General features: G+C 35.6%; 2 protein-coding genes across 2 annotated transcripts; both read left to right on the top strand.

Moving 5' to 3' along the window:
• Positions 1–884: 884 nt before the first annotated feature.
• Positions 885–1,405, top strand: LOC116106733. Its single transcript, XM_031393062.1, has 2 exons — positions 885–1,008; positions 1,098–1,405. The coding sequence occupies exons 1-2, from the start codon at positions 885–887 to the stop codon at positions 1,403–1,405; spliced, it is 432 nt and encodes a 143-aa protein (XP_031248922.1).
• A 75-nt stretch (positions 1,406–1,480) lies between these two features.
• LOC116106732 lies at positions 1,481–12,018 on the top strand. Its single transcript, XM_031393061.1, has 2 exons — positions 1,481–1,588; positions 11,755–12,018. Exons 1-2 carry the CDS (start codon positions 1,481–1,483, stop codon positions 12,016–12,018), a joined length of 372 nt encoding a protein of 123 aa, XP_031248921.1.
• The last annotated feature ends 8,066 nt before the right edge of the window (positions 12,019–20,084 follow it).

Raw genomic sequence — 20,084 nt, 5'->3', positions numbered from 1 at the left:
CCAAATTCCTTTTCTTGGAATGAATTCAAAAGGCTATTTGAAGCAGAATACTAATCGGCGGACATGTTATCTGTAAAGACTCAAGAGTTCATGGAATTGAAGCAAGCTAATATGACTGTTAGAGAGTATGCTACAATGTTCAACTCCCTAGCCTGTTTTGCTCCTACTATGGTGAGTACTCAACAGTGTCGGTTAGAGAGATTTGTTAATGGATTGCACCCAAAAGTTACCTAGATTGTTATAGCGGGTGGTCAGCCTCCCCAGACTTACAGTAAGGCCATGGAATGGGCATTGAGAGCAGAGATTTATATGAATATGGAGAGGCAGATGAAGAACTGGTGATCGGTAGTTCTAGTTTGAGCCAAATAGCAGTTTAGAAGGTTGAAGTGGGGAATTCCACTCAGGCCCCGGAGGACAAAGGTAAGAGAAAGTTTCAGCAAAGATTTCAAAAGAAGGGCGGCAAGAATAAGAGTTCTCCACATCAACAATAGAGAAGGAACAATCTTCCTTATTGTAAAAAATATGGGAGGATGCATAAGGGGGATTGTCTATTAGGGACCAATGTGTGTTTCAAATGTAAACAACCGGGACATATGGCAAAAGACTATAAAGTTACTCATGCTACTTCCCTTCAGACTATTGGAGGTTTGACTACCAGAGTTTACTCAGTGGCTGAGAAAGAAGCTAAAACTAGTCCATCTACAGTTACTGGTCAGTTATAATTCCACTCTACTTCTTTATATGTATTGATTGATTCTGGGGCTACCTATTCTTTTATCTCATATGCTATCATAAAAAGATTAGGTTTAAAGCCTAGTAAAGTGGAACATGCTGTTAAAATTGAGATGCCTAATAGGGAGAATTATGGTTTTGATAAGTTGTAAATGGGGGAAACTATAGTGATTGATGGGCATGAGTTTGATGTTGATTTGATTGCTTTTGATATGCCTGATTTTGATATGATTTTGGGAATGGACTTCCTGAGCAAATATGGAGTATTCATAGACTGTCTGAAGAAAAAGGCTAGGTTAATTTAGATGCTGGAGACAAATTCACCTTTGGTGAAGGTTATCTACACAGCTTGATGATAAGTGCAGTGAGGGCAATGAAGATGATAAGGAAGGGTTGTACAGGGTACATAGCTAATGTGGTGAATAAAGAAAAGTTTCTAGACTTTGGTGTTTGGGATGTACCCATAGTACAAGAATTCGAAGATGTATTTCCAGAAGATTTGCTAGGACTTCCTCCAGAAAGAGAAGTGGAGTTTTGTATAGAGTTAGCTCTTGGCATGGCACCAATATCTAAAGCCCCGTATAGAATGGCTCTAGCAGAGTTACAAGAGTTAAAGAAGCAACTTCAGGAGTTGTTGGATAAATGTTTCATTCGACCCAGTCATTCTCCATGAGGAGCTTCTATTTTATTGGTCAAGAAAAAAGATGGTTCGATAAGAATGTGTGTCGATTAGAGGGAGCTCAATAAGATGACGGTGAAAAACAAGTATCCATTGCCAAGAGTTGATGACTTGTCTGATAAGTTAAAGGGAGTTTCGGTGTTTTCCAAGATTGATCTTCGGTCAGGCTACCATCAAGTGAGGGTCTCCAACAAGGATATTCCCAAGACTGCATTCTGAACCAGGTACGGGCATTATGAATTTATAGTGATGCCATTTGGATTGACTAATGCACCAATGGTGTTCATGGATTTAATGAATACGATTTTCCATGATTGTCTAGATAAATTTCTGGTAATTTTTATAGATGATATCCTGGTCAATTCCAAAACAAAAGAAGATCATGAAGAGCATTTGAGGTCTATTCCAAAACAAAGGAAGATCATGAAGAGCATTTGAGATTTGTGTTACAAAGACTAAGAGAGAAAAATTTATATGCTAAGTTCTCCAAATGTGAGTTTTGGTTGGATCAAGTAGCATTCTTGGGACATGTTGTTTTACAAAGGGTATTTCAGTGGACCCTAGTAAGATTGAAGTAGTGATTGAATCACCAAGACCAAATATTGTAAAAGAAGTTAGAAGTTTTCTTGGTATAGTAGGGTATTACAGGAAATTTGGGGAAGGCTTTGCTAAATTAGCTTTTCCACTCACAACTCTGACATAAAAAGAAGCCCCGTTCAAATGGACTGAAACCTATGAGAAGAGTTTCTAAGAATTGAAAAGAAGATTGACTACTGCTCCTATTTTAACTCTTCCAGAGGATAACATAGAGATGATATCTATACTGATGCTTCTCATAATGGTTTAGGGGCGGTGCTAATGCAGCAAGGCAAGGTGATTGCATATGCCTTTTGTTATGAAACGATCAAGTTATGGCAGCTGAAACAAAAAATCATAAACAACATGGATCGTTCCTTAGAACCAAGATTAGGGTCCAAATTTAACAATCTATGCATTAAATACAAATATGTAGAAAATCAATTTAAAGTTAAGAAACCATACCCACGTTTGAAGGCTCCTCAACTTTAACTCTGAATGGGTTTCTCTACTGATCCAAGGGTAGGATCAAATCACCGTTAGTCCATACGAAGATAATCCCAAGGAACTAAAAAGGGATTTGCTAGATCCTCTTTAGCCTTAAGATACAAGAACAAAATCAAGCAAATTTTGTTTCAAGCAAAAGGAAAACTGGCATGGGAGAGAAAAGGGGGCTGAGATTTTTATCAAATGATTGAAATGAATGAATTATTAATTTCACAAAGTGTTGCACTTATATAGTGCACATTTTTCCCTATTCCATCATGGAATAGGCTTGGGCAAGAACCCAAACACCCCTTGTATCCAAACAGCCCCATTTAGATATTTTAATTTTAATTATCATTATCTCAATTAAATTAAATTAAATTAAATTAATATATATTTATTATATATATTAACATTTAACAATAATGATAATTTATTTAAATATATGCGAACACATATTTAAACGTAATCTCACTTCTTTAATTTTAATATCAAATTAAATAAAGGCTATGACCTCAGCAAATTTAATTGCACTGTGAGATTACCAAAATACCATTTTTGCCTAAAAAGACAAAAACACCCTTCTTATAAACTGGGCTCTTAAATTATCTTCTATGTGTGTGACCCGTAGGCTCTTCATCGTACCGGTATTGTGTAGTAATGCGATTAACACCAATTAATCATCTCACTACACACAGACCAAGATTGGCCCCTAACAAGGCATCATGGCCACCCGATAGATACGAATTCAGCGAAGCAGCTACCTGTCAACAATATGGTTGCCGTACAATCCAATCATTTCATCATTCGTTATCTCAACGAGACTGGGGCATAGAAATATGTCAACCTTGGTTCGTCTCGATATTATGTGTTCAGTTATTGGACCAATGGCCTGAATTATAAACTGGATAGAGCAACAACTCAATCCCACTGTGGCCACAGTTTTAGTGTCATTGCCATTTACTAAATTGCACCGTAAGATAACTTCCCTCCGTACCCGCGAGTGATAAATCCTCTATCGACCCATCATAGTCTTGATACACTCCTTTATGTAGCCAATCATTACCCTATTGATAGCTCTAAATAAAACTGCGTTGGGCTAGTGTCAAATTACACCAATCGATGCACAAGGCTCTCCGGTGATCTCAAGTCTAATGATCACATGCACTACCATTTGTTAGAGGATTTGTTCCATAGACACTGAGGTTACCATCCCTATGGAATCCTTTGGTGGGTCAGTCTAGTGAACTTGTCTACAGCAAGCACCTATGTGTTGCACCAGGTTGTCATCAAACAACCTTGACAAGTGAGACCAGTCACTGCCTTTTGACAGGGTCGTTCAACACTATGATAGCTTTATCGTATTATTTGTGCCCTTACTTCAGAATAATACTAGGACCACGGACGTTTCTAGAATGGCCACCATATGTACTCATAGGGTTCTCACTATCAAGATTTGAAACACTTGATACCCTCGTCAAGGTTCTACCATTCTAGACATATATCAATACATACAGTGATGATTTACGCGATATAGAATAAAATGTCTTATTGATCAATGAACATTATTACAAGGAGTCAATTCTACAATAATTGATTGGCTATAGGGCACCTACTCTAACAATCTCACACCTGCACTACAGCCAATCATTCATGTATTTAATACCAAATGATCTTAAGTGCCTTTCATGCTTCTACTGCGACAGAGGCTTTGTCAGTGGATCTGCGAGATTGTCATCAGTATGCACTTTACGGATCTACATTTCTTTCCTCTCAACCATTTCTCTGATGTGATGGAATCGTCTGAGTATGTGTCTGGACTTCTGATGAGACCATGGTTCCCTGGCTTGAGCGATTCCTCCATTGTTGTCATAATAGATGTCTATTGGATTAACAATCATGGGAACCACACCAAGTTCAGTGACAAACTTTCTAATCCAAACTGCCTCCTTGGCCGTATCTGCTAATGCAATATACTCAACCTCCATTGTAGATTCCACTACAGTGCTTTGCTTGGAGCTCTTCCAACTCACTACACCCCCATTGAGACAAAATACAAACCCTGATTGCGATCGATAATCATCTTTGTCCGTTTGGAAACTAGCATCACTGTATCATCTTACAGTAAGCTCATCTTCCCCTCCATAAACCAAGAACATATCCTTGGTCTTCTTCAGGTACTTAAGAATGTTCTTGACAGCCATCCAATGACGCTCACCTGGATCCAATTGATATCTACTACAAGTGCTCAAAGCACATGAGACATCAATCCGAGTACATAGCATGGCATACATGATAGATCCAATTGCTAATGCATATGGAATCCTCTTCATCCTTTCTCTCTCATCTTGTGTTCTAGGACACATTTCCTTAGAGAGATAGACACCATGTGACATCAGAAGAAATCCTTTCTTGGATTCTTCCATACTAAATCTTTTCAATACTTTGTCAATATATGCACTCTGACTTAGGCCAAGCAACCTACGCGATCTATCATGATAGATCTTTATTCTAAGGATGTAGGCTGTTTCCCCTAAGTCCTTCACGGAGAAGCACTTGGATAACCAAGTCTTTACCGACTACAAGTTTGGTATATCATTCCCGATCAAAAGTATGTCATCGACATACAACACAAGGAATGCCACTGCACTCCCACTCACTTTCTCGTAAACACAGGGCTCATCTTCGTTCTTGATAAAACTGAATTCTTTTACGGCTTCATCAAAACGAATGTTCCAGCTCCTTGAAGCTTTCTTGAGTCCATAAATGGATCTCTACAACTTGTATACCCTATCAGCTTGCCTATCAAGAATGAAACCATCGGGCTGTGTCATATACATAGATCCTTTTCAAGGTTTCCGTTCAGGAAAGCTGTTTTGACATCCATTTGCCAAATCTCATAGTCATGATATGTAGCAATCGCAAGCATAATCCGAATGGATTTAATCATGGAAATCGACGAAAAGGTTTCTTCATAGTCAATACCATGAATTTGTTTGAAACCTTTGGCAACCAGTCGTGCCTTATAAGTATGCACCTTGTCATCCATGTCAATTTTTTTCTTGAAGACCCATTTACACTCTATGGGTTTTACCCCTTCAGGTGGTTCCACTAGAGACCATACTTGGTTCTGGTACATGGAGTCCATCTTAGATTTCATGGCTTCAACCATTTAACGGAATCTGTATCCGATATAGCATCTTTGTAGGTTCTGGGTTCATCGTCTTGGTAGACTAGTACATTACCATGTTGAGTCATGAGATAACCGTATCTCTCAGGCTCATGGTGTACTCTCCCAAATCTACTTAGTTCTTGTGCTACCTGAGGTGGTTCACTTTGATCCACAGTTTGTGGAGTAACCTCCTCATGATGTTCAACCACTTCCTGTGGCACATCATCCCGTCCTTCATCTTGTATAATTTGTGGTTCTAGAACTTCATCGAGTTCTACTTTTCTCCCACTAGTACTTCTTAGAAAAAATTCCTTTTCTAGGAAGACACCAGAACAAGCAACAAAAATTTTGCACTCTTCTAGGTGCTAGAAATAGTATCTTTTGGTCTCCTTTGGATACCCCACAAGTATACATTTACAGGATTTGGGGTCCAGCTTTTTCGAAGTCAATTTCTTAATATAAGCTTTGCAACCCCAAATCCTTAGATAAGACAAGTTGGGCTTTCGCCCACTCCATAGTTCATATGGAGTTTTATCTACAGACTTTGATAGCACACGGTTCAAAATGTGAGTCGCAGTCTCTAGGGCATAACTCTAGAATGATGCAAGTAAATCACTAAAACTCATTATGGACCTAACCATGTCATGTAAGGTCATATTCGTCCTTTCAGACACTCCATTGTGTTGGGGTGTATATGAAGGGGTGAGTTGTGATACTATCTCACATTCCTTCAGGTATTCAGAAAACCCTAAGCTTAAGTATTCACCTCCTCGATCCGACAAAAGAGTTTTAATACTTTTGCCTAACATATTTTGTACTTCATTCCTGAATTCTTTGAACTTATCAAAGGCTTCAGATTTATGTCTCATAAGGTAGACATAACCGTATCTACTGAAATCATCAGTAAATGTGATGAAGTATGAATATCCACCTCTGGCTTAAACTGTTAGTGGACCACATACATCACTATGGATGATGCCTAACAGTTCAATAGCACTTTCACCTTGTCCTGTGAAAGGAGACTTGGTCATCTTGCCTAACAGGCATGACTCGCATACCTCAAATGACTGAAAATCAAAAGGGTCCAAAACTCCATCCCTTTGAAGTTTTGCAATGCGAGTCTTATTAACATGACCCAATCTACAGTGCTAAAGGTATGTCTGGTTTTGATCGCTATGTTTAGCTTTCTTGGTTTCAACATTGAGAATATATTTATTGTTTAAATCAAGAACATATAACCTATTATATAACCTTGCAATTCCAAATAGAATACCATTCAAACTAAAGGATAACAATCCATTAGATATCTCAAAATGATACCCTATATTATCCAAAGCGGATACTGAAATATATTTCTAGAAACAGAAGGTACATGATAACAGCTATGTAGTCCCAACAACAAGCTCGTAGGCAAAGATAAACAGTAAGTCCCTATAGCCAATGCAGCCACATGTGCTCCATTTCCAACTCGTAGGTCCCCTTGGCGAGCACTCTACTCTACCTTAGTCCCTACACATCAGTACAAATGTGAGTACCACATCCAGTGTCAATGACCCAAGATGTTGAGGGAGAGAAGTTAATCTCAATCATAAATATACCTGAAGTCATAGCATCTGACTTCTTCTTGCTTGCGAGGAAAGCCTTGCAGTGTTTCTTCCAATAGCCAAGCTTGCCACAATAGAAGTAGACCACTTTGCTTTTCCCTATGCCACTTCGAGGCCCAAGAGCAACCTGTTCTTTGGGCTTGGGCTTGGGCTTGGGTTTGGTCTTGGCCTTACCCTTGCCGTTACCCTTTCCTTTACTAGCAGTAACCAGTAAAACAGGCTTGGACTTCTTCAAGTCCTATTCTGCAGTCCTCAGCATGTTCAAAAGTTTTGACAGAGTTTTCACCATTGTGTTCATATTGAAATTCATTATGAATGGTGCATAAGAGTCAAGCAAGGATTGCATAATTAAATCCATTTGTAATTCTGCATCCAACTCAAATCCCAAAGTCTCAAGCCTCTTTCTGTGCTCGATCATCTTGAGTACATAAGGACCAATTTGGGCTCCCTCAGTTAGACGACTTCCAAACAGTGCTTTTGACACCTTGTACCTCTCATGTCGAGCAATCCCTTCGAAAAGCTCCTTGAGGTGTAGAATAATGGTAGTAGCGTCCATATTCTCATGCTGCTTTTGCAGCACTGGTGTCATCGATGCTAACATCAAGCATTGAACACCATTAACATCATCGAGGAACTTTTGATAAATATCCTTTGCTTCCTGAGTGGCATCAAGATTAGGCTCAGCCATGTATGGCTTTTCAAGGATATACAATTTCTTTTCCAACTTGAGTAAAATCTGAAGATTACGATACCAGTCTGAGAAATTGGATCCATCCAACCTCTTTACGTTTTTGATTATCGGTCGCAGGTTCATAATGCTCATTTTGGTGAATCTACAATTGCAGAAAAGATAAAGTCATTATAAAATTCATCATTATTTAATATGGTCTTTTTATTAAACGATGCTCCCACTATTTTCCTCAAGTCAATAGCCCTCCCTATTAACTCGAGAAAGCCCGTTGGCTTTCCGAGTAGACTGAGATCCCATCTGGCCCATTTCAAACCTTCGCTTTGGCGAACAAGCCAAAATGAGTTGATTAGGTAAGCCAAAATGAGTTGATTAGGTAGGCCAGCAAACTTAATCCATACCAGTTGATAGCTCCTACTATCAACCTCAAATGTGAAGAAGCCAACAAGTCAATCACACAATCCAATGGCCCTAACCATCATCCTCAAGTGTGATTCTCAATATCAGTAGAGTGGACACTACATGCCACCACGTACACACAATGTGTGTATTTCTCTACTATGCCTATGACGCGTTTATCAACCTTCGCTTTGGCGAACAAGCAAAACCGTCATTTTAAGTCGACCCATCACCATTAAGGAAAACTCCTATGAATTTTAACCTCCCACTGGTAGAAGTGTACCCTTCGCTTTGGAGAACAAGGTTTTGACGAACAATGGTTTGATTAAAACCATAGTGATGGAAGGCATATGTGACTTAATATACTTTTATTGAGGGTTTGTTATTTAGTGTCTCACCAGATTATTATCTTTGTTAGAATGACATTGTTTAGCATGTTATTTAACATTCAACCTTAGTATGCATTCTAAACAAAATATTAAAACGTGTCGGTACATGGCCTAACTAAAACCGATTTCCTCAAGCCTAGAGGAATCGGTAGGTCACCTAGGGGTCCTGTAATGAATATCTTGAGTCTTCAAGTACGATTGCCTGTTCCTTTGCTCCGCCTCAAGTACATTACAAAAATATCATACTAAATTTACAATAAAAATAATCTTAAAGTAATTTTACATCAACAAATTTAGAAACCTCGATTTACATTCGAGGGGAATGAGATGAGAAGAGAATGTACATCAAGAAAGGGAAGGAAGCTAGGACACGCAGACCCTATTTTAAAACTTACAACCATACATACCTAAAAATAATTTAAACAATTCACCATAGGTCACAGGGCTCATGTACCAGCACCATGCAATATACAAACAAGTACATGGCATACATTTCAAAAACAATCAATTTTTGAATTGGGTGGGTTTATTATTAATTACCGTCTTATATGTGCAGAATGATTATTGGCTTTATAGGTTATTAAAAACTGCAGTTTGGTCCCTTTACGAAAAACACATAATTGGGACAGCAACTTTGTCACCGCGGCGAAGTTTTATTTCACTGTGGCAAAACAGGCAACCCTGAAAATTCCAATAAGTATGTTGCAGCGGCGAAGTCTACAAATCCCAAAATTGTGCAGTTCGCACTTTTTCAGTTTTTCATGTAATAACACGTATCCAAATCAAATCGAACACACAAGCATTTGACCAGGATACCAACCAACCAATATAACGTTCACCAACACATTATCAAACCAATTGATCAACTGAATCACTCATTCAAAAGCAGATTTTGCAGATTTAACAAAAATAACATGTTATCAATCAAACACATGTTATAAATCATACAATAAACTGTAAAATTTGGTAGCCTGGCTCTGATACCACTGTTAGGAAACTATCAAGTTATGGCAGCGGAACCAAAAAATCATAAACAACATGGATCATTCCTTAGAACCAAGATCAGGGTACAAATTTAACAATCTATGCATTAAATACAAATTTGCAGAAAATCAATTTAAAGTTAAGAAACCATACCTACGTTTAGAGGCTCCTCCAACTTTAACTCTGAATGGGTTTCGCTACCGATCCAAGGGTAGGATCAAACCACTGTTAGTCCATACAAAGATAACCCCAAGGAACTAAAGAGAGATTTGCTAGATCCTCTTTAGCCTTAAGATACAAGAACAAAATCAAGCAAATTTTCTTTCAAGCAAAAGGAAAACTGGCGTGGGAGAGAAAAGGGGGTTGAGGTTTTTATCAAATGATCGAAATGAATTAATTATTAATTTCACAAAGTGTTGCACTTATATAGTGCACACTTTGCCCTATTCCATCATGGAATAGGCTTGGGTAGCAACCCAAACACCCCTTGTATCCACAACCCCATTTAGATATTTTAATTTTAATTATCATTATCATTATCTCAATGAAATTAAATATATATTATATATATATTTATATATATATAATAATATTAACATTTAACAATAATGATAATTTATTTAAATATAAGCGAACACATATTTAAACGTAATCTCACTTATTTAATTTTAATATCAAATTAAATAAAGGCTTTGACCTCAGCAAATTTAATTGCACTGTGAGATTACCAAAATATTTTTTTTTTGCCTAAAAAGATGAAAACGCCCTTCTTATAAACTGGCTCTTAAATTATCTTCTATGTGTGTGACCCGTAGGCTCCTCATCATACCGGTAGTGTGTAGTATCGCGATTAACACCAATTAATCGTCTCACTACACACAAACCAAGATTGGCCCCTAGCGAGGCATCATGGCCACCTGATAGATTCAGATTTAGCGAAGCAGCTACTTGTCAGTCAATGATATGGTTACCGCACAATCCAATCCTTTCATCATTCATTATCTCAACGAGACTGGGGCATAGAAAAGTGTCAACCTTGGTTACTCTCGATATTATGTATTCAGTTACTAGACCAATGACCGAAATTAGAAACTGGATAGAGCAATAACTCAATCCCACTATGGCCACAGTTTTAGTGTCTTTGCCATTTACTAAATTGCACCATGAGATAACTTCCCCCCGTACCTGGGAGTGATGAATCCTTTGTCGATCCACCATAGTCTTGATACACTTATTGATGCAGCCAATCACTACCCTATTGACAACTCTGAATATAACTGCATTGGGCTAGTGTCAAATTACACCAATTGGTGCACAAGGTGCTCCGATGATCTCAAGTCTAAGGATTACATGCATCACCATTCGTTAGAGGATTTGTTCCATAGACACTAGGTTTACCATCCATATGGAATCCTCTGGTGGGTCAGTCTCGTGAACTTGCCTACAGCAAGCACCAATGTGTTACACTAGGTTGTCATCAAACAACCTTAACAAGTGAGATCAGTCACTGCCTTTCGACAAGGTCGTTCAACACTATGATAGCCTTACCGTATTATCTGTGCCATTACTGCAGAATAATACTAAGGCTACGGATGTTTCTAGAATGGCCACCATATGTACTCATAGGGTTCTCACTATCAAGATTTGAAACACTTGATACCCTCGTCACGGTTCTACCATTCTAAGGATATATTTCAATACATACAATGATGATTTACGTGATATAGAATAAAATGTCTTTTATTGATCAATGAACATTATTACAAAGAGTCAATTCTACAATAATTGATTAGCTCTAGGGCACCTACTCTAACACCTCTCATCAATTGAAAGACTATGAAAAGAGGTATCCCACTTATGACCTCGAATTAGCAGCTATAGTTTTTGCTTTGAAGATTTGGAGACATTATCTCTTTGGGGTGAAAGGTAATATTTACACAGATCACAAAAGTCTAAAATACTTTTTCACCCAAAAAGAATTGAATATGAGGTAGAGAAGATGGCTTGAGCTGGTGAAGGACTATGAATGTGATATTATGTATTAGCTAGGGAAAACTAATGTAGTTGTAGATGCCCTCAGCAGGAAAGTCTCCTTAGCTCAGCTAACTCTTCAGAAGCACCTGCAACAAGAGATAATGAAGGAGGAGATAGAGTTGGCGGTTGGGAAATTGTCCAAAATTGAAGTTCGGTCTAAGTTGTTGGAGGAAATTAGAGAAAAACAAGCGAATGATGGGTTTAGTAAAGGAATTGAGCAGCAGTTGAAAGATGCCAGAGAATCAGAATTCAAATGGGTGAATGGAATCCTGTAATTTAGAGATAGAGTGTATGTTCCTCAAGATATTGAATTGAGAAAGAAGATTTTAGAGGAAGCACATAATACTCTTTACACTACTAATCTAGGGAGTGTAAAGATGTATCAGGATTTGAGGAAGAGCTATTGGTGGCTAGGGTTAAAGAAAGATGTAACTAAGTATGTTACTAGATGCTTGGTGGTGTGCTAGCAAGTTAAAGCAGAACATTAGTGCCCTTCAGGACTGTTGCAGCCCTTTAGTATTCCTCCGTGGAAATGAGAAGATATTTCTATGGATTTCATTTTAGGTCTTCCTAGAGTGCAAGGCGGTTGTAATGCCATTTGGGTGATTGTAGATAGATTGACTAAATCTGCTCATTGCATTCCAGTTATAGACTAGATCTCCTCTGATCAGCTAGGCCAATTATATGTCAAAGAAATAGTAAGATTACATGGAGTACCTAGTAGTATTGTCTCAGATAGAGATGTAAAATTTATGTCGGTATTTTGGAGTAGCATGTAGAAGGCATTGGGTACCAGGCTTAATTTTAGCACAACCTATCATCCTTAGATGGATGGACAGACAGAAAGAACGAATCAAATATTGGAGGATATGTTACGGGCTTGTTGTATGGATCACAAGTTGAATTGGTGTGACATTCTCCCTCTAGTTGAAATCGCTTATAACAATAGTTATCAAGCAACCATTAAAATGGCACCATATGAAGCCTTGTATGGAATGAAATGTAGATCTCCATTACATTGGGACGAAATAAGAGAAAAGAATGCATTAGCTCAAGCTCTCGGTCCAGAAATGACACAAAAAATGATAGAAGATGTAAAGTTAATCTAAGAGAGAATGAAGCAGGTCCAAGACAGACAAAAGAGATATGCAAACCTGAAAAGAAACGATATAGAGTTCTAAGAAAGAGACAAAGTGTTTGTGAAAATCTCTCATTATAAGAAAGTGATGAGATTTGGAAGGAAAGGAAAGCTTGCTCCTAGATACATCAGTCCATTTGAAGTGTTAGAGAAAGTTGGCAAGATGGCGTATAGACTTGCAATACCAGTCAGTATGGATCGGATACATAATGTGTTCCATGTTTCCTTGTTGCGAAAGTATATTAATGATCCTCCTCACATACTTCAAGCAAAAGAAGTGGAGCTAAAAGATGACATAATTTACAAAGAATGTCCAGTTCATATTTTGGATAGAAAAATTAAGGAACTCCTAAACAAGTATGTACCGTTTGTTAAGGTATTATGGAGGAATCAGAATGTTGAAGAAGCAACATGGGAGGTCGAGCAAAACATGAAAGAAAAGTATCCAGATCTCTTCAATTAAATTTTGAGGATGAAATTCTTATAAGGAGGGGGGATTGTAAACCCCTGCGTAAGCGTTCTGATGCTATAAGGTATGTAATTCTACCCTTAAAAGGATTTTTATCAATAAAAGGGTAAAATGGTCATTTTGCATGCATTATGAGACCTGAATGTTGTAAAGTGTTAGGAATTGATGATACTGATAAGAAGTATGGTTAAAGGGTCATGAAGGTGGTTAGTAGGGTTAAAAGGCATAAACTGTTCCCAAGGTGTATAATGGTCTTTTCACAATAATTTATAGGAATCAAGTATCCATAAAAGTTTATTATGGGTAAATTAGTTAATTATCTTATGGATTTACTTGGTCACCAAGTAGAAAAGAAAAGTCAAATGCCATTAAATGAGTGTAATAATTATGTTGTAGTATAAATGACCAAAATGCCCTTATATGTAAAATTTATACCAAATGACCCATATCTCTAACTTTTGATGGCCAATCCCATTTGTGAATTAAAAAAATGAAATATTTATAAGATATTTTCTTGGTTAAGTCGGCCAACACTCTTAGAACATCAAACTCTCTTCTTCAAGTCTCATTCTCCTCTATTAAAGGCTTAAATTCAAACTCTCTCTCTCAAAATTTTCATAGGATTTCAAGTTGAATTTCAAAGGAGATCACCATCCTCACTTAAAGAACTTCAATTTCAGGGTTTAAGGTGAGTTTTAAAATCCTAGTTTGTTGTGATTTTTAGTTCAAAGAGAAATTCATAAGTGGTTATGTGTGTAAGGTAGAAAGGGTGAACCTTTGGAGCTAAGAGGAGTGTCTTTGTGCTTTGAATACTAAGGTAAGGAAAAAATCTCCCTTATGACTACAATTGATAACACCTAGGGTTGATGAAACTTGCATCTATTTATGTTAATTTGAGTGTGATGCTATGTTTTGGTTATGGATTGTTTAAATGGGTGTGTTGATTGGTGTATGTGTGCATATGGAGGATGTTTATGCCAATTAAGAGATTTGTAGTTGGACGATGGTTTGGCACTTTTTGGTTTTGTAAAAAGGGAGGTTTTTATGGCCTTTTATACTTAGAATGATATGACAAATACTATGAATGTGCAAATGAATGTGACATGGTTAAAAATGAATAGAATTCGGATTTGGCTTTTTAAGACTTATACTGTACATGCTTCACAGAATCAGTCGTAACTGAAGTTATAAAAGTCTAATTGAGCTGATTCTTAAAGTATTAAAAAGTTGAGAAATAGATCTAAAATTTTATGTTTTAGCCAAAAATCAATTCGAATTGGAAGATGAGGAAAAAATTTCTTGAATAGTGATGAACCATATGGCATCCACCTCCTCAAATAAAATTCCCATCTTTCTTATAATTTCTAATAAACCATTAAATAATCTTACTGTTGAAATTCCTTGTGTTGTATAAGAAATCAAGTGAATTAAGTTAATGAATTTAATAGGGAAATATTCATGCCATGGATTTTTGCTAAATTGATTGATGAATTGTGCAATTGGCTAAGGGTACATGTTAAATGAATGAATAGTATGATTGAGCATGGGATATGTTATCGCATATGTTTACATTCATAATAGTTATGCATATAGCTTATTTAGTTGACTTATGAAAACATTTATGAAATGTTAAAGAATGAATTCCATGAGTATCTTGAGGTATAAACCAAGATCAGAGGAATGGAATCTTTGTGGAAACCATGAGTCCTTTGAGGTGATGCCCAAGAACAAGGTAATGGTTCAAATGAATCCGATCAGATAATAATGACTAATGAAAACATCAAGTACAGAGACAAAAGAAATAGGCATGCCATGTTTATGAATATTGCATAAGGCATAAATGTTCTATGTTATATTATGTATGGTTATGTTATGACTTATATTTATGAGGAAAGTCTAAAGCGTATGACTTGTTTTATGAACTTGATAATGTCAATGAATGATGGTCATGTCTTGTAGGTAGGTAAAGGTAAGATCCTGAGTAATATACTTGTATAATGAACCTCAATAGTTTATGAAAGGCCATATTCCCTTACTGAGCGATTAGCGCTCATCCCACGAAATTGTTTAAAATGTTTTGTAGGTAAGAATTGAAGCTTGAAGCTGGGAGAGGCTACTGGGGAATAACATGCGCATGAAGGAATGCTTTTGCTATGTTTTGAATTTTTGTTGTAAAATAACATCAAATGGTTTTTGGATTATGGATGTTGAAGTAAATATGTGTTAATAAACCTTGTATGACCATTTCCTTGTCAAATGAATGAAAAAGGTTAAATAATATTATATACCTATGATAATAACTCCTTAGGAAGCTAAATTTCTTGAATTATTTTATGGATATGGGATGTTTAATATCATGCATTAAAAAAAAAAAAGACAAAACAAACAAAATATAGGTTTTAAAACAAACTCATTTCCTAGACGTGTCTTTTCTAGGTTCTCAATTGCCAAGAAATATATAGGAAATACCTGGCTAGGGAGGGGTTTTACAATTCTCCTCGTTATTTGTTGCCTAAAATAAATTTTTCACTAAACGTTTCCATGGAGAACACTACAAAAAATTGTTTATGATAAAAGACAACATAGGACATATATACCTAAGAATTCATCCATATCCGTACCTCCATTATTCTTTTAAGTACGTACTAAATTTAAATGGTACATATATTATAAATAAAAGGATACCAGCTTTTGTCACTTGATCCTACTTCACATGTATATAATTAATCGCTTGGTCTTCAATTTTTTACTTAAATACCTACTATAGTGTTTATGAAATACTTATTTTCGAGATTTCGCCAATAAGTTTACGATTTTATTTGTATATTGTTTAATAAAATGAGATTTTTTAAGTGAAACGAGCATATATTTATGTTTTATCTCGACAAGCTAAATTAAGTTGTAAAATATGAATATATATTGTGATTAGAAGAACACGTGTGACTATCGAATTGAAGCGTTTGTTTTAGTGAAATATGTTACATATCCTTAACTAATTTCTTTCATTAATGGCACTATCTTCATTTACAATCACCTACTTACACCATTTTCTTTTATTATTCAAATAAATGCATAAATTGCAAGAACAAAATATATAATAATAATAAAGAACACGTCCCAGTTGATATAATTAAAAATATAATATTTGGACCCTTTTTTAAAAAAAAAAAATTAGTTAGCTTGAATCATTCAATTTTGTGAAGTATGGTATTCCCTTTCACAAATACTCACTCAAAAATATAGAAAGTGGATAAATGATAACTATACATAATTGGTGCTATAAATATCTTTCCAACTATACATAGGTAAAGTTAATACTTAATGGGCCAACAAGAATATTGGATGATAATAATTATTAAATTGGTTTGATTAAACTGATAAGAAAGGTATTTGATTAAATTTTTTGAAATTTTATGGAAACTTTTAAAAAATTTAAGGAAAATAAGTGCTAATTTTTAGCACTCTAAAAGAAAAATTCTAATAATTCTTGAAATTAATGAGATTTAGTATATTTTAATAAAACCCTAACAAATGAAACCTTTTTTATGTGTAATTTGAATGTGAAAAAGTATATATGTTTGAATTGCCACAACTATTAAAATGTTTTCATTTTTTTTAATTATAAATATGAGTAATACTACACAATATTATGTAGTAAAATATGATTGGCTAATTTTAAATTAAAATTAAACTTTCACCCAATTATCTTTTGTCACATAATATTGTATAAGAATGTTGTATGTATAGTATTATTCTATAAATATTACATGTAAATATAGAAAAATCTTGGGTCCGTTTGGTTTGTTATTTTGGATAGGATTTTGGAAATAATATTGGGTAGTTGAGCAGGGTTATTATTATGAGAATAGGATTTGAATAAAATGTGTCTGGTTGAGTATTTTGACCTTGTTATTTGTGTTGAATATTTGATTGATATATTTTTTTATAAATATAATATTTTGGTGCATTTTGTTAAAATAATGTATTATTATAACCTTAAAATTTATTAATTTACATTTTAATAATATTAAACATTTTATTGGTAATTTCGTAACCAGTAAATATTAAAAAAAAAAAACCATATTAATTTCAAGTACTAATCCAACTATTTAAAAACACCACATCAATACATATATGACAAAGGTACTAATTATCAACCCTTAGAATCGTTGTTACACGTATACTCCATTAACAACTATAACATGGTCATATGTCCTACCCACAGTTCAGTCATTATGTTATCCCGTATAGTCGTCATGTTGTCTATAATACCTTGCTGCGGTTGACTCGGTCCTTCTCCATTTCCACCATCTTCTGCCCCATATTGGCGATCACAATATACTTGCTCATTACCTATATTTTCATTATATTGTTCGAAGATAGGATCCTTCGTATTGTACATTCTGATAAAATTATGAAGTACACAACATGCCATAACAATCTTCCCTTGTTTGTCCAACGGGTAATTGTTCATTCCATTCAGAATAGAAACTGTTTTTTTAAAACACCAAAGGTTCTCTCGACAACATTGCGGAGTGAAGCATGTATGTAGTTAAACAACTGTTGTGGCCCTCTTCGGTTACGGTGGTGATCAGAAATATGGCAAGCCACTCACCTATGAGGGGTGAGGAACCCCTCTCTATTTAGATAACCCGCATCAACCAAATAGTATTTCCCTATAATAAAATCACACACGTTATTTGAAAATTTAAGGCCTTAACAGTGGAGCAAATACGCTATAATATGTCAAGAAAATACTTATACCTGGTGGAGGATGTGGGAATCCAGAATTAGGATTATCAAGAGTTGAATTTAAAACTCTTAAATCATGCGCAGATCTTTCCCATCCAGTAATGACATAAGTGAACATCATCTTAAAGTCGCATACAACCATTACATTCTGTGACAATGTTCCTTTGCGATTTCGGTACCTATCGCCAAATTCCTCTGGAACTGAAGCGTATACAGGTGTGCCATCAATGGCTCCAATACAATCCTATCATCAAAATTGAATTTTAGTCATATTAACCGACTATCAACATTAATAACACAATGAACTTAACAAAACATAATGAAGAAGTACCTTAAAGAAAAGGTAATATTTTCGGTTGGTTGATATTTCCCATGGAACATCACTGAAGTCAAGTGGCTTGATAAACTCTGTCTTCAACTCACATATCGCCTCGCAAACTGTGCCAACATATCTAGAGATCGTCTCACTCGAATGTTGGAAATCCTCCATCACCATTCTGATTGTCTCGTTTTTACCAACGATTGTTAGAAATATCATAACTTGTTCTTCCATACTCGTCCTCCTGGTTGGTCGCAATTTCCCCTACTATGCCCAAATGTAACATAAGTATGTAAAACATTCTTTATCCATGTGGCACTTGTCAAAGATCCTGTCAGCATGACCCTAGAGTACATCCAACATGTACTCATTACCAGTTAATATGGATGTATGTCGTAGTTGAAACCCAACTGTTTCTAATGCGGCAACACCGCAGAGTCAATGGTTAAATCTATCAGTATTTCTTCTTCCTCATCTACATTTCGTTGTCTTCTTCCTGTATGGCTAGATGACACCATTTAAACCTGCACATGTGCAAAACATTGATCAACAATTAACAGTTGTTGTACTACTTAGCGAAATATAACAGTCAATATTTAATTCTAATGACAATCCAAAACTCATATGAAACATGTAATCTCACATAAAACTCTAGCACAATGAATAAGTTCATACAGTAGCAGACATTTGGGGAAATTTTCAAATCAAGGTGTTGAACAGAATTTTGGTTTAGCCATAAAAGGACAAGTGCCCACTGGTGATGCATGTTTCTTACAACATGCAAAATGTAGCAAGTATACTAGTCGCACAAAGTAATAAAATGATGAGTAGAGTATCGTTCCCACGAGGATTGTTAGCAAAGCACTGAGTTTCCTAATGTTATCAAGTTGAAGCAATCGATTTCTTTGGATTGATGGAAGCTAATTCTAATTAAAACTAACAATGAATTTTAAATTAAAAACTTAATTAAGAAAGCAATATGAAAACACGGATAATCAATTCAAGTAAAGCAGGTAGGGTTTTGACTTCATTTGGATTTTATGGGTTAAACCTAAAAATTACACTACATTCACATTCATACGCAATGGTTATAAATCAAACTCACTAAGGTGTTAAACATACCCTCTCGGGCTATGTTTTCCTATTCATCCTTATTAACCTTCCGCACCCAACAAATTGAAGATTAACAATTCCAAACTCATTAAGCAAAAGAATCCTACAATGATTTCATTAATTCTTGAATCTATCTCTAGCATCCAATACTATAATGGTGATTACCTAAGAAGCCTAACATGATTCATTTCTCAATCTCATCATGTTCATCACATACAGCATTAAAAATCAGAGTAAACACACAACCAAAGCATATTCATATGAAAATAAACAATCAAACACTTAACCCATTAAAAATCCAAACTACAATCAAAACCCTAACCCAAAAAAAAAAGATTAGTTCATAGCTAAATCAATAATACAAAAACGAAAAAAGGAAATAATCAAGTTCAACATAATGAAACTGAGATAAAAGATAAGAAATCTCCCCAAAAGATGAATCCTTTAGTTAGAATCAAATCTTCTCCCTTTTACAATCCAAATCGCCAAAAGTTCATCCAAGAAAAATGTAAAAGTAGCTAAACCTAAAACAGACGAAGACCTCTGGGCA

The sequence above is a fragment of the Pistacia vera genome, unplaced genomic scaffold (assembly GCF_008641045.1).
Source record: "Pistacia vera cultivar Batoury unplaced genomic scaffold, PisVer_v2 Contig521, whole genome shotgun sequence".
Taxonomy (NCBI): Eukaryota; Viridiplantae; Streptophyta; class Magnoliopsida; order Sapindales; family Anacardiaceae; genus Pistacia; species Pistacia vera.
This window is presented reverse-complemented; position numbering and strand designations above follow the sequence as displayed.

Coding starts and splice junctions, on each gene's coding strand:
- LOC116106732 (XM_031393061.1), top strand. CDS start 1,481: ATGACGGTGAAAAACAAGTATCCATTGCCAAGAGTTGATGACTTGTCT. Junction 1,589..11,754: donor TTCGGTCAGGCTACCATCAA/GTGAGGGTCTCC, acceptor ATTATGTATTAG/CTAGGGAAAACTAATGTAGT.
- LOC116106733 (XM_031393062.1), top strand. CDS start 885: ATGGGGGAAACTATAGTGATTGATGGGCATGAGTTTGATGTTGATTTG. Junction 1,009..1,097: donor ATATGGAGTATTCATAGACT/GTCTGAAGAAAA, acceptor TGATAAGTGCAG/TGAGGGCAATGAAGATGATA.